This window comes from Silene latifolia, chromosome 4, assembly GCF_048544455.1.
Source record: "Silene latifolia isolate original U9 population chromosome 4, ASM4854445v1, whole genome shotgun sequence".
Taxonomy (NCBI): Eukaryota; Viridiplantae; Streptophyta; class Magnoliopsida; order Caryophyllales; family Caryophyllaceae; genus Silene; species Silene latifolia.
Genome location: NC_133529.1, coordinates 4,256,532 through 4,271,300, shown reverse-complemented (window position 1 = coordinate 4,271,300; position 14,769 = coordinate 4,256,532). Strand labels below are relative to the sequence as shown.

The 14,769-nt window shown below is 32.0% G+C and overlaps 1 protein-coding gene across 1 annotated transcript; it reads left to right on the top strand.

Annotated features, from left to right (window-relative positions):
• Positions 1–10,063: 10,063 nt before the first annotated feature.
• LOC141653932 (polyamine oxidase 1-like) lies at positions 10,064–14,332 on the top strand. The gene is made up of 8 exons (XM_074461797.1): positions 10,064–10,118; positions 10,906–11,155; positions 11,234–11,386; positions 12,113–12,356; positions 13,033–13,176; positions 13,256–13,405; positions 13,817–14,071; positions 14,186–14,332. Exons 1-8 carry the CDS (start codon positions 10,064–10,066, stop codon positions 14,330–14,332), a joined length of 1,398 nt encoding a protein of 465 aa, XP_074317898.1.
• Positions 14,333–14,769: the final 437 nt, after the last annotated feature.

Below are 14,769 nucleotides of genomic sequence, written 5' to 3'. Positions count from 1 at the left end.
AAATATGAAGATATTAGGAATTTTATTATGCTTAATAACACTCTTTGTAGCTCTAGTTTCTGGTTTATCAACTCCAAGGGTCATTATTGTTGGAGCTGGAATGTCCGGTGAGAAATTATTTTCTCGTTGGTCCATGCAAAACAAGTATAAAAATGCGTGTTAGATTAAATCAAATATATGTACATGTATATGTACATCTAAATTAACAGTGCTACCGGTGAATCAGTTGCAATCATAACAAAATTGCTTGATGGACATTTATTATTATTATTATTATTATTATTATTATTTGACGTTTAGATAATTTTATATTCGCCATGGACGGTCCCATAAATCAATGCCTTATAGTGTACGCCACCATACTCTTGTAAGGAAAATGATACTCCGTACTTGAAAGATAAACTCCCAACTCGCCATGGAACTAACTAAAGCCCATAAAACGATGTCTTATAACTAAATGGATTTAGTGTGCTGATTACTCACTTCATCCTTTAATCATATATGAGATCAGGAGTTCGACCCCTTCCCATGCATGCGTTTGAACTCGAGAGTGGGGATATATATATCCGCACCCCTAATCTTAGCAGTTTTTGATGTACATATAGCCTGATTTTAGTGTGGAAAAATCTATAATTTATATCCAATACTATAGTTGTTCATGGATCATCCCGCTCATTAGACCCGCCCGTCCAGCCCGCTTATTACTTTAGCTTGGACAAGTATTTTTTACCCGAAAAATTAAGAGGGTGGGCCAAGCCCAACCCGCCAAGTTAATTGGCGGGTATGGACAACAAGAAAATCCCATGGGCCTGCCCATTAGGCCCGTTTACTATTCAAATCTTTTACTTTTACTCTTAAAAAAAACATTTTCAAAGAAAATTGTATCAATTTTATATGATGTGGAACACTAAAATAAGACGTAAACTATAAAGGTTAAAATATAACGAAAATATTTATATATTGGGTACCCTTATATATTTTAATTAATAAAACATCTAAATTGAAGTTTTGTGTTAAGGCCCATTAGCCCATGGTCCGTCCGACTTTTGACTAAAGGGCGGGCAAGGGCAAGGATAATTGGCCCATAGTTAAGGCCCTGTCCGCCCACTAAGGTCTTAAAGGGCAATTTTTTCCTTCACAGTCCGGCCCAATCCGGCTCAAGCCCGCATTTAAACAGCTCTATGACCAATACCGACTTAAAGTTATAATGAGGATTTTGAAAAGTTTATTATAAATAGAAAACAGAATGTGTTCAATTATGTTTATGAGTACAAATAAATAACAAATGGATCTTTTATACTCTGTATATTATATGAGTTTTTCTAATGTGTGTCCTTAGAGCACACATTAATAAACCAAATAAAAAAGGGTTATTTAACATAAATACTCCAAACTATAGGTGGTCTTCTCGTAATACTCCAAACTACATTTTAACTCAAAATAAAACTAACTTTAAGTATCCTCTTCTTAAAATAGACTCGGATGACCGTCTACCTGACTAAGAGGTCATTTAATTTTAATTTCTATTTTTCTTAATAATAAAGTTATCGGAAAATTCACGTGATACTCTCAAACTTTGTCATTTTGCACGTGATATCCAACTTTTTAAGTTTGTGCACATGTTATCCTTGAGATTTGATTTTGAAGCACAACGTATCCTTTTTATCGTTTTTAAAATTTTCAATTAAGCATAAATCATAGACCAGGAATCGTAATTGACTAATTTTTTTTTTTCAAATTGATTATCTCTTCGCGATCTATAGATTGATGAAACGAAAATGGTCATTCGGAAATTTAAGATTGAAAATATGGTTGATTTGAGATTTTCGTTTTAAAAAAACTCTATAAAATGTCCGTCGACAAATTTTTTTTTTCTCAAATCGTATATTATGAGGAAATAATCATTTTAGGAAAAAAAAATTGTCCGATTCTGAATTCCGGTCTAGGAGTTATGCGCAATTGAGTTTTTTTATAACCACAAAAATGGCATGTTGTACATGAAAATCAAACATGGAGGGTATCATGTGCACAAACTTAAAAAGTTGGGTATCACGTGCAAAATGACAAAGTTCGAGGGTACCACGTGAATTTTCCGTAATATTTATATCGTTAAACAATTAACAGAAGCAGATTTAAATAACAGATAACATTAGCTTATTGATTAGAATATCTTAATAGTAGGATTGACCATCACATTTTATTAGCAGATTTAAAAAATGTATTTGAGAAGTAGTATATTTTATGACTTAAAAACTAAAATCATATATTAGTGAATTATTCGAATCAACAACTCTCCTATACACTACTACAGATACAGGCTATAACAACGGTTAAAAACCGTTGTTATATAAAAAAGTGGACGTTGTTAAAGCGTCCGTTGTAAAAGGTTTTAACAACGGTTGGTTTTCTTAAGGAACCCGTTGTTAAAACTATTAACAACGGTTTTAAAGATAAAAACCCGTTGTGGAAAGTGTGACTCAATTTTTGGGGGAAAGTTATAACAACGGTTGTAATATACAAAACCGTTGTTATAACTAAAGACAACGGTTTTTTAATAAATAACCGTTGTTGTTTGTTCTTAAAAAATAAAAAAAAATTAAATTAAATATTACTATATGCATGCATAATTACGGTCCGTTATAATTCCGATGCATGCATTATTACTGCCATCACTGTGCATATGAACGGACAATATGGAATGAGAAGGGTTAGTAATAAGATTTGAAGCAGCATTGAGAGATATGATGATGGTTATGGCACAACTTCCTAACATATATATTAATTAAAAAACAACTCAAACCACACATTGCTTAGTATAAATACATGCATTATCTCAACTAACATTCCATTATCTATATACATCTCCAAACCCTAACTGCTAAAACAAACTCCAAATAAATTAACCCTACTTAATCTTTCAAAACAAACTCAAAACTCCAACAAAATGAATGATATCATCCTTAAGACTCTTACTATGATCGAGAACAACAACAGTTTCATCCGCCGGTTCGCACATTGAGGAAAGTTTCAGGAGCTACCTTGCGGATGCTCGATCCATTCTGAAGGACGCCAAAGAAGATGGCTTGACGGAGCATCAGCAGTTGCAGCTATATGACGATATAACAACTGCTGAACGGAACCTTCAAATAGCCAAGGAGGAGAGGACGGATATCATAGAGGAGAATAAGACCCTCTATGAAAATATAAGAATTGCATTTTTATTAATGTAATTTTTTTTAAAAATTTATGTATTTATTATATATATATATATATTAATTATGTTTATCATGCATTCCTCTCTATCATCTTGCTTCTTCTTTGTTTTAATTTATTTAATTTGTTTTACTAGCTAATTAAGCGAATAATACTTAAAGAAATAACATAATGGTCAATAAAAACTAACACATACACATGCAAATGAAATAATTAGAAAAAGAAAATAATGACGATGAAAGACGATGAAACCAACAGTGACGGCGAGATTTACCTGATAATTAGACGATGAAATCAACAAAGGATGGCGAGAAGATAAAGAGACGATGAGAAAGAGAGAAAGAGACGATGAGAAAGAGAGAAAGAGACGATGAGAAAGTGTGTTTTGTGTTTGTGTTTGTCTGCTGGGTTTGTGTTTGTGTATTAAGGTTTGTGTTTTGTGACTGTAGCAGACTTGTGTTTGTGTGGTTTATAGCATGGAAGGTATTGACAACGGTTATTAAAGAACAACCGTTGTCAAATAAGTTTTAACAACGGTTGTAAATCAACAACCGTTGTCAAATAAGTTTTAACAACGGTTGTAAATCAACAACCGTTGTCAATACTTTTCACTAACTTTGCGTCAATTTGGCCCCAAATTATTAACAACGGTTGTGCATGTGTAAACCGTTGTTAAAACTTATAACAACGGTTTATAAAACCATACCCGTTGTAATTCATTTTAGTAAAATTCGCGCCATACATTCTACAACGTCTATTGTGATTTTCGTGAATAATCGTTGTTAAAGGGGCGTTGTAGTTGCCTGAATTTGTAGTAGTGATAGGACCGTTTTATAGCGTCAAGTCAGCCAACTTAGCCTTGTACTAAACCTCTATTTTAGAAGGCCCATCACTCTTGTAGTCCACATCTCTAGCATAACTACTCTCCATCTCCGAAATGTTTTGGATCATTTCCGTGATTTGAGCATGGTTCATGTTGTCAAAATTACCACCGGATGCCGCCATGATCATGTCCCGAAATCTTTGTTCAAGAGTTTTGAAAAAGGTTTGGGTGGTCATCCATTTTGGGATACCATGGTGTGGAGTGTGGACAAGATGAGAGGAGATCTCTAAAACGTTCCCAAGCTTCACAAGACTGACCCAATAAGAGAATAGCCTACACTTAATAGTTAATTATATTTGCATTTTAATTTTATTTTGATAACTCAACATCTTAGGATGAACTCGGATATATTTAAATGTGCAAGTTATCAAAATATAATATTAGGTTATTAAAATAAAATATTTTTATACAAATATATTAATTATTTTAGTTGGGCCTTTTGTAAATGGGCTAATCTTATTCATAAAATGGTCCTATAGAATAATTTGTGTATTCGAATTATGTTACTAATAACAACATATTGAAAAGCAACAAACTAAAAACACTGGGTTGGACCAGTGTTGGTTCGGTTGGGATGGGGTGGGCTGCCAGTTAGTGTACCGAGCCCACCCCAAACATATTTATTACGGAGTATAATTTTTTATTGGACCAGGGTGGGTTGGGTTGGAAATATTTGGCCCTATCCCAGCCCGGGTAGGCGCGACTTGAAAATATTGGGCTCGTGTGTGTGGACTTGGAAAAATTGGGCCCTTGTGTGTGGACTCATATCTCTGGGTTAGTTTGGGCGTTTGGGGTCTCAATTCTCTTCCTTATCAAAGGCTCATTTTCGATTGGGTCAGCTATTTCTCCTTTTGTTTTCATTTTCTCTCGGCGGGCAAGATTCTTTTTCGAGACGATTTAATTGTCGGTCAACCGAGTAATGAGGTTGAGAATAGATAATGATTAAATATTATTCTATAGAATAAATGGAAGGAAATGGAGAGAAAGAGAAATAGAGATGATTCATACTCGTTTGAAGGCGCCTACAAGAATGTACGTGTGCACGATGATAATAAAATTTGATCAACCGGAAGATGTAGCATTATGTTTTCGCCAATCATGCAATTGTAAGTCCATCTTCCGTTATTCCAGCATTTCTGCCAACTAATTGCTACTCCGTATTTCTGTATTTTATTTCTGTTAAATTGTTTCCACAAATTTTCATAAATTTATTTTAAGACGTCCCTGCCGAAAACCGTTGTATGGTTTATTATTGTGAACCGTACATATAGATTACTCTTTTGATATCTATGAAGTTGGATTTATTTCAGAATAATTGTAATGCTATATACAACGGTTTTATACGAGAAACTGTAGTATTTCTGGACTAGGCTTATTTAGATCGGGTCGGTTTTATAATAAGTCAACTGTTATTCGTTCATATTTTACCCACTCGGATATAAATTCCATTAACAGTTACTCCATGTCACATGAAAATGAACTGTCAGCAGCAGCAGCTCTTCAATCCCTCATAATTCATTAATTACCTTGCACATGCATCATTAATTATTAATTACTCCCTCTATTTTTTTATATATGACTTTCTCACATTTTGAGACACTCCCTTCTCTCTTCAATATCTCTTAAAATATAAGACTAAATATTATGATATGTATACTCATATGAAAGAGTTTTTCACAAGGAATTTAATGGTACCATTTTTATATTTTTTGAACAAATATATTTTTGTAAATATTAAAGTCAAAGGTTTACCTCGTAAATGCAAAACGTCATATATAAAAAAATGGAGGGAGTATCATTAATCAATCAGCTAACGAGTTAATCTATTACGAGTAATTTTAATTGCATTCACACCTAATTGTACAGTACAGGGAATATTAATAGATAATTAGAAATGGATTAAGCAAGTATGATTTAGAAAATGAATTCAACGACGACGAGTAAAAAAGATAATCTTCTAAACAATAAGGAATAGTCTTCGAAAAACGGAATCAATACAGGTTTCAATTTATTTTCGTCTCTATTTCATAGACGTTCATAAGTCCAGAACATGCTTTAAGGCAAAATAACCATCATAAATACTAACGAAATAGAGTAAGATCGAATACGAATTATTCTTTAAATAATGCTTAAGCTTTTATATAAATCCTAAAGTGGTAGTACCGACTACGGACTAACAATTTAGGGGGGGACACAACAAAACTGACATAAATCTAGGGTTCGAAAACATTGAGCTAAACTGCCTGGCCATTGCATGCAACACCAACAATGACTCCCATCGCCACATATACGTGCCAGGCAATTATTTAAATTTATCAATTTTCTGCTTCCTGATTTATGATTTGTATGATTTGTACTTTCCACCACATTATGAGGATTGCACATAGGATTGCGTTCACCTGCAAGTAACACCATCGGAGAAAATACGTAAAATAAGTGTCAAACTTATTGTCCCGTAAGAATAATAATACGGTAAAAATAATATGTAGTCTATGTAATAATGATAATACGGAGAAGTTTTTTATACGTTTACTTTACAATAACACAGAATGCGTAAGTAATTTATATCAAATAAAAAACGAAAATATATAAGTAAAAATGTATATGTCAAAATCACAAAAAAAATTCGGAAACTCACTATATGCATATGTCAAAATCACAAAACATTATTTAAGTCAATCAACGTAAATCATCAACTTAAAACCATCAATATGTAGGGTAATTGGTAAATAGGAGGTCTTCTTAAAACGGTCTTAAGTTAAAACCTTTCACAAAGTTCTTTTATTTTTAAAATTATCTAAATTGATTGTGAATGTTGTATTAAGTTAAGACGGTGTTAAGTAAGAATTTGTGTAAGGTAAAAGACGAACTTGAATAGATGTACGAAAAAGAAAACAATCTTAAAAGATAGAAAACTCACCATTAACAATGGTTAGGAGGGACAGAACAAGGAATAGGCACACAAAGATGCCTACAAATCTACTAGTCGCCATGCCTATGTTTTTTTGCTTAGGAGTTTTTGTCAAAAAAAATTTAGGTTAAACTTTAATGTCATAAAGGTAGTTTATATATATATGACGATGACGATATATTTTAGAAGATTGCATACCTTCCATATAGAGAAAGTAAATAAAAGGAAATTTATAGTAGTATGGTAAATTAGATTGCATTTAAATTTTATTGGAAATATGCATTAACCCTAAGATCTTACTCCCACCTTTTGGAAACTAAAATAACAAAAAATCGTTCTTTCCAATTTGTCCTTCAATTATTTTTCCGTTTTTAAATAAATTTCTTTCCATTTTTTTGGTGCTTTAAGTTTACCTTAAAGTATATTGTTCTCTTCAGAATTATTTTGCAATATATAAGAGAAAATATAATTATGTTAAATCGTATTTTAAAAATTTCTTTCCATTTTTTGGTGCTTTAAGTTTACCTCAAATAAAGTATATTGTTCTCTTCAGAATTATTTTACAATATATAAGAGAAAATATAATTATGTTAAATCGTATTTTAAAAATTTCTTTCCATTTTTTGGTGCTTTAAGTTTACCTCAAATAAAGTATATTGTTCTCTTCAAAATTATTTTACAATATATAAGAGAAAATATAATTATGTTAAATCGTATTTTAAAAATTTCTTTCCATTTTTTGGTGCTTTAAGTTTACCTCAAAGTATATTGTTCTCTTCAGAATTATTTTGCAATATATAAGAGAAAATATAATTATGTGAAATCTTATTTCATTCGCATTTGTGAGTACAACAAAATATCAAACATTTATACTTTTTTCATAATGGAAAATGAAAATATTTATACTCAATTTCTACATTGGCTTCCATGCAAAAAGTAAACTTGTGTGTTTGAGATTGAATTGAGGATATTCAAAATTATCAATAAATAACTTGGTTTTATATATAGTAGATGCTTTTACAATCAAAACGATTACCTTATTCTTTCTCAAATCAAAGACTACTCTTTTCATACCTATGAAGTTGGATTTTGCAATATATAAGAGAAAATATAATTATGTGTTGACATTGCCAATCATGATCATTCTGACTGTACATTACAGGGAATATTAATAGATAATTAGACATGGATTAAGCAAATATGATTTAGAATTGGACCGTTAAAGGTTATTCGGGTTGGGTTAATTTTGTAACCAACAGAACTTTTATGAGGTGTTGTTGAATGGGCCAGTTCAGATTTTGGGTTAGTTTCGTCACAAAATAAACCCCACCTTATCCAAGGCTTATTTAGATCGGGTCAGTTTTACTAGGTTGACCTCTGAATGTTCACGGAGCAAACACGTACTTTACTAGTTTGATAAGAATGTATTATGACGAATTGTACATTTTTTGAAACTTATGGGAATAATTTGTTACATCCCGGGATTAAATGAGATTATGTTTTTGCCAGTGATGCAATTGGAAGTCCATATTCCATGTTTTTGCCAGCATTTAATTGCTGTTGTGTTATTTTTGCGTATGTGATTCATGTTACTATTTTCAGAGTTTTCATACATTTGTACGTACTCTTCTTAATGCGTCTTGCTCAAGACTGTTGTATTGTTCGTTATAGTTTTAACGTACATGGATCATTCTTGTAATATTTAAGAATTCGGATAAGTTTCTATATATTTGTATAAGTAGTAAAGCTTTATACAACGGTTTTAAATGAGAAATAGTAGTATTTTTCGACTCCCATTACATATTTTTGGATTAAAAGTATGATTACATATTTACATTGAACTTAAGACAAGTTCAAGTTGTTGGGTTTTCTCTAAAGTCAACTGTTATTTGTCCATGTCTTACGCACTCGCATAGAAATTCCGTTGACAGTTATGTCACATGCAAAATGAACTGTTAGTAGCAGTTCTTTAAAATCCCTCATAATTCACTTGATTATCTTAATTAATCAATTCAAGTGAATAATGGCAATAAATAACAAAATAAATGAAAAAATTGGCAAGTAGAGCATAATCTAAGATAGATTGACTATCATACCCCTTAAATCTATAATTTTAGAGAAGTTATCCGTCATAAGGATTTGTAAAAAGTACGTCCTAAAATAGGAAGGAAAGAAGTTGGGTTATAATTAAAAGACGGATGAAAAAGGAAAGTGTGGTGATAACTACAAAATGGTTTATTAAATTTGTACACCTCATAAATCAAATGATGTTTTATGCCAAACTCAAATAATAATGTGTAGATTAGCTAATTTGTTTTATGTATAATGTAGATCATCCTTTTATGTTGATACAAAGGTGAACTTTTACATGTAATGCGGTCTTATTTACTTATTTATTTACGATATTCAACGTATGTTAATAGTATAATATATGAAATCATACCATGCATGTAAGCTAAAATTACATAATATTCTGTATAATATATGATCTTGTGAAATAATATCGTGGATTATTGTTACAATTTACCAAGATCGTATTGTATTTTCCCTGTACATCTAAACAGGATCATCAAAGCTAGTTCTTTGAAAACGACGGTTTACCAAATTGAGTAGGGCTTTTTCTTTCTTGCCAAAAATGAAGTAATATAATATAATAATATAATATAATATAATATAATATGTGCAAAAGTACTACGGAGTATGATACTACTTGATATCAAAGCCGGCTCTTTGAGAATGACGGGTTAATTAACAAATTAAAGCATGACTTCTTTTTTTATGAGAAATCAAAAAATTGAACGAATCAAAACTTGGCCGATTTGTTTATACTATTCCTTTTATCTAAGGTCAAGTAACCCATTTGGGCATATATTTTAATGCATGTGTTGCAACACTAATATCTTTAAATATAAACATTATAACAAAAAAAGGAATTTTAAAGAATCCCAAGCATATTGGAAAGGTTATAAAAGGGTGAGTACCCACCAGTTGTTTGTAAACAAGAAAAATAAACTTAACATTGTTGTGTTATTACTTATTACTTTACATAGATAGCTATGGCTTCTAGTGCGAAACCTGCGAGCGTTATTATTGTTGGAGCTGGAATGTCAGGTAAGAAATTATTTTGCAGTCATTCAATGGAAGAATTCCAATGTAAAAATGTATTATTATAGTTATATGAAATCAAGTACTCCTATCTAAATATTTGAGTACGTGAGTTTCTTTAGAATAACTTCGGCAATACAATAGAACGAGTTCTTGGATATAGAGTTGTTCTCGGGCCGGGCCATGTTGGTCGGGCTGTGGGAGATATATAACTCGTTCCAGGCTCGTGTTCTGTTTTAGGCAGGTCTTACCAATTTTTTTGCTAAAATGGCGGGCCAAGTTGAAAATTTAGGGCCCGGTCCAGGCCCGGCCTAATTGCCTAAAATAACGGCTCAAGAGCGGGCCGAGATGGGCCCGATCAGTCCGTGCTGATGACGAGCTCTTCTTGGATGAAGTAGGGACTAGGTGTAAAAACAACTATGTGGGGGCCAACTGTACCAAAAAAAAAAATTACATTTTTTATTTCTTGTCCAGGAAGAAAACTTCTACGTGAAGTCGTGCATGTGCTTCAAAATAATAAACGAGAATAATCAAATCTTAGATGAACCCATTTTTGTAAATTAGTTCCAACTTAACCCCGATGTGAAAATTAACTTGTTCTAGGGTGCGAAACCTGCTAGCGTTATTATTGTTCGAACTAAATTTTCCACTTTAGAAAATATAGGGGTGGGTTGGTGAGATTTGAATCTGTGACCTTTTAATTATACTGCCTTTAATTCTATGTCAAAACCATCTCAATCGGTTTTTTTTTACTCCAACACTAATAATCTAACTTTATATGCATATAATTCAGGAATTTCTGCAGCAAAGCAACTTCAAGATGCAGGGATTAATGACTTCGTAATATTGGAGGCAACAGACAGAATTGGTGGCCGTATTCACAAGGTAGAATTCGGAGGTCACACGGTCGAGCAGGGTGCAAATTGGCTTCATGGTGTCGGAGGTCTTGAAAAAAATCCGATGTTTGAAATCGCCAAGGCGATAAATCTCAAGAACTACTATTCCGACTTTAGCCAAGTTTCCTTACACACCTACAAACAAGAGTTAGTAATTAATCTGACTTTAACCTTAATTTATCCCTTTTTTCGCGACTAATTATTGTCTTATCGTTTATGTATTAGGGGCGGATTATATCCGAAAGAGGAGGTTGAAGCGGCATTAACCAAGGCAAAGAGTAATGAAGAATTTGGCACAGAACTTGCCAAGACGCTAAGTGATAACCATGTTGTCGATGATGATATGTCCCTCTTGGCACTTGAACGTTTGAATCACATGTACGTACTAATATACTATGGGACGGTCCATTTTTGTGAAAAAATTGTTCATTCCCTATTTACTAAAAGAATAGGCGAATCTTTTTTCCCGCCTAAACTATATATCCTAAAATAAAGCGTAGTATTTTTAGCATATATTATAGAGGTATGGTAGGTGATTAATGGCACAATCTTTTAATAAATTTAATATTTAAAACATTCTATATTATTTCACATTTTGCATAAATTTATCTCCATTATTATATGATAAAAAAAATGTATATTTTTTTAAAAAAAAATTACAAAAAATTAATTATATGTTAAAAAAATGTATACTTTTTTTTTAAAAAATAATTGTACGATGAAAATTCAACTTTATAGAAGTTACACAAAAAATGTTAATAGTAAAAATATTCTAAAAATAACATCATTAAAATACTCATTTCATGACTTTTTACAATTTCAATTTTTATTGCTCAAATCAAAATAAATTGATGAGAAACATTAAAAATAAGTGAATTGTCAATTTCAAATCCATAAATAATACGGAGTACATTAAAAAGTAAAACTTTTATAAATACTATGCATATATTGCACGGGATCTAAACTAGTTTATATTAAGCATTCATGTACAATAATATGTATTAGTACTTGACAGACAGTTTTATACGAGACTAATTGTAGTAGGGGTAGTGTAGGCAATTAAAATCGAAAACATTTATTTACGTAGTAAAATTAACGTGACAGGGAGCCGAAAACTCCACTAGAGAAAATGATCGACTTCTATTCATTCGATGGAGAACAAGCAGAATCACCAACCGTAACAAGCTTAAAACATATATTACCAAGGCCAGAATGCGTTTTGTATGGGGAAGGTGCATACTTTGTTGCTGATCAACGAGGTTTCGAGGGTATTGTTCACGAAATCGCTAAAACTTGCCTCGCTTACAAAGATGACAGGGTTATTGACTCTAGGCTCTACTACAACAAGGTATTTTTTTTTTTTTGAAGTAAATAGGACGAAACTAGTTTAGATCCCGCGCAATGAATGCGCGTATTTATAGAGTTTTACTTTTTTTTGTGTATGATTTTTAGTATTAAATTGATAATTCGCTTATTTTTTATATTTCTCCTTAATGTATTTTTATTAGAGAAATAAATAAAAATTTAAATCGTAAGAAATAATAAAATGAGTATTTTTTTATTTTATTTTTGTTTTTTTGACCGAGAAATTATGATTTAATTTACAAATATTTACTAATAACATATTTTTTAGCTGCAAATTTTTATCATAAAAAGTCAAAGAATTTTAACAAATATTTACTAATACCATATTTTTTTGGCCGCAACTTCTTATCATAAAAAGTCAATAAATTTATCAATAAGTTCTTTAAAAAAAAAAGAATAAAAGATCGGAGATAAATTTGTGCAAAATGTGAAATATTAAATGTTATAAATATTTAAATACAAAAGATTATATCCATTTATAACTTATCATGTCCGCATCTATAGTATATGCTAAAAATATCAAGCACTATTCTAGGAAATATGTTTTAGGCGGAAAAATTGGAGTTTCGCCTATTCATTTAGTAAATAGGGGATTTTGAAAGATGCGGAATTAAATATGCCTAAATATTTAATTTCATGTTGTGAATAAAATGTTACAGGCTGTGACAGAAATCGAGTACTCAGAGACTGGAGCAACTATAAAAACAGAAGATGGCAGCGTATTCCATGCCGAAACTGCAATTCTGTCACCCAGTGTTGGTGTTCTTCAAAGTGACCTAATCACATTTAAACCTCAATTACCTGTAAGCACACCTAAATCAAACAATTACTCAATTTTTCGACGACAGAGATTAATTTTAACGGGTTTCACATTGAAAACAGCTATGGAAAAGAAGAGCCATTGATGAATTTAGTCTGGGTACATACACTAAGATTTTCCTCAAGTTTCCTAAGAAATTCTGGCCTACTGGTCCCGGAACAGAGTTCTTCTTCTATGTCCATGAAAGGCGCGGTTACTATGCAATTTGGCAGGTACGTCCATATATGCGTTCTAAACCAAAATATTTACAAAAATGGGACTCATTCCAAAATATTTCACGGAGTGGGTCAACGTCAGATGCAGTAATTTCTCGCCAATTCAGTCAGCGAGTAATATTTTTTTTCAACAACTTCTCGCTATTTTATTTAGTTCTCGGTGAATGAAATAGCGAGAAGCTGTTGAAATATATAAAAAATAATAATAATAATACTCGCTGATTGAATTGGCGAGAAGTTACTACATCTGTGATGTGGACCCATTCCCGTGTAACTAATTTGAAATGAGCCCTGTTTTTGTAAATATTTTGGTTTACAACGCTGTTTAAGAAAAAAAATCTTGATCTAGTTGGTTAAAACATAAAATTATTCTTGAAATTTTCATTGAAGTGTTTGATGTAAATGCAGCAACTAGATAATGAGTACCCAGGTTCGAACATAATGTTCGTGACAGTGGCAGACCAAGAATCGATAAGAATTGAGCAACAACCAGATGAGGAGACTAAAGCGGAAATCATGGAAGTTCTTCGAAAAATGTTTGGAAAAGACATTCCTGATGCAACCGATATTATGATTCCTAGATGGAACTCAGATCGGTTTTACAGGGGTACCTTCTCTAACTGGCCTGCTGGCTATACTGACGAGAAACATGAACATTTGAGGGTACGTACGTAATAATCTACTAAACACGAGATATGGTCTATAACTCTATACGATTATACCACATTGATTAGTATCGGGTAAACTTAAAACATATTTTGTAATACGCGATTGCAGGCCTCAATTGGGAGTCTGTACTTTACGGGAGAGCACACTCATCCACAACTCTTTGGATATGTTGACGGAGCTTACTTTGCAGGTATTGATACTGCAAAGGATGTCATCAACCGCGTAATAAGAAGACAAGGGAGCAAGAATATTTAAGATATGCATTTGAAAATACAAGAGATTTCATGTTTCAAAGATAATTCTACTCTTTTTTTTTCCTTCAATTTGTTGTCTGTTTAACTCCTGATGTTGTTTAACTTGTTTCGGAATTTTCATCCTTGTTCTTGTAAGGATAATGTTGTTGTTTGTTCCATCGTTGAAGAATAAAATTCAAGTTGTTACATAATTCTCTTAATATGAGTAGATTACATAATTTCCCTGTACTTGAAAACTATTCTCTCTATCCTAGTGAATTGTTTGCATTTGCTTTATTTTGTGAGGGGGAAATAACGCAAATGTAAACTATTGACTGGGACGGAGGGAATAGTAAGCATCCAGATAATTTCTGATCAAAACAGGATAATAGCTTAAGATATGAAAACAATTTGCACGTACAAGTCTTCAAAACGGTCACAACCTAGTATCGACCCACA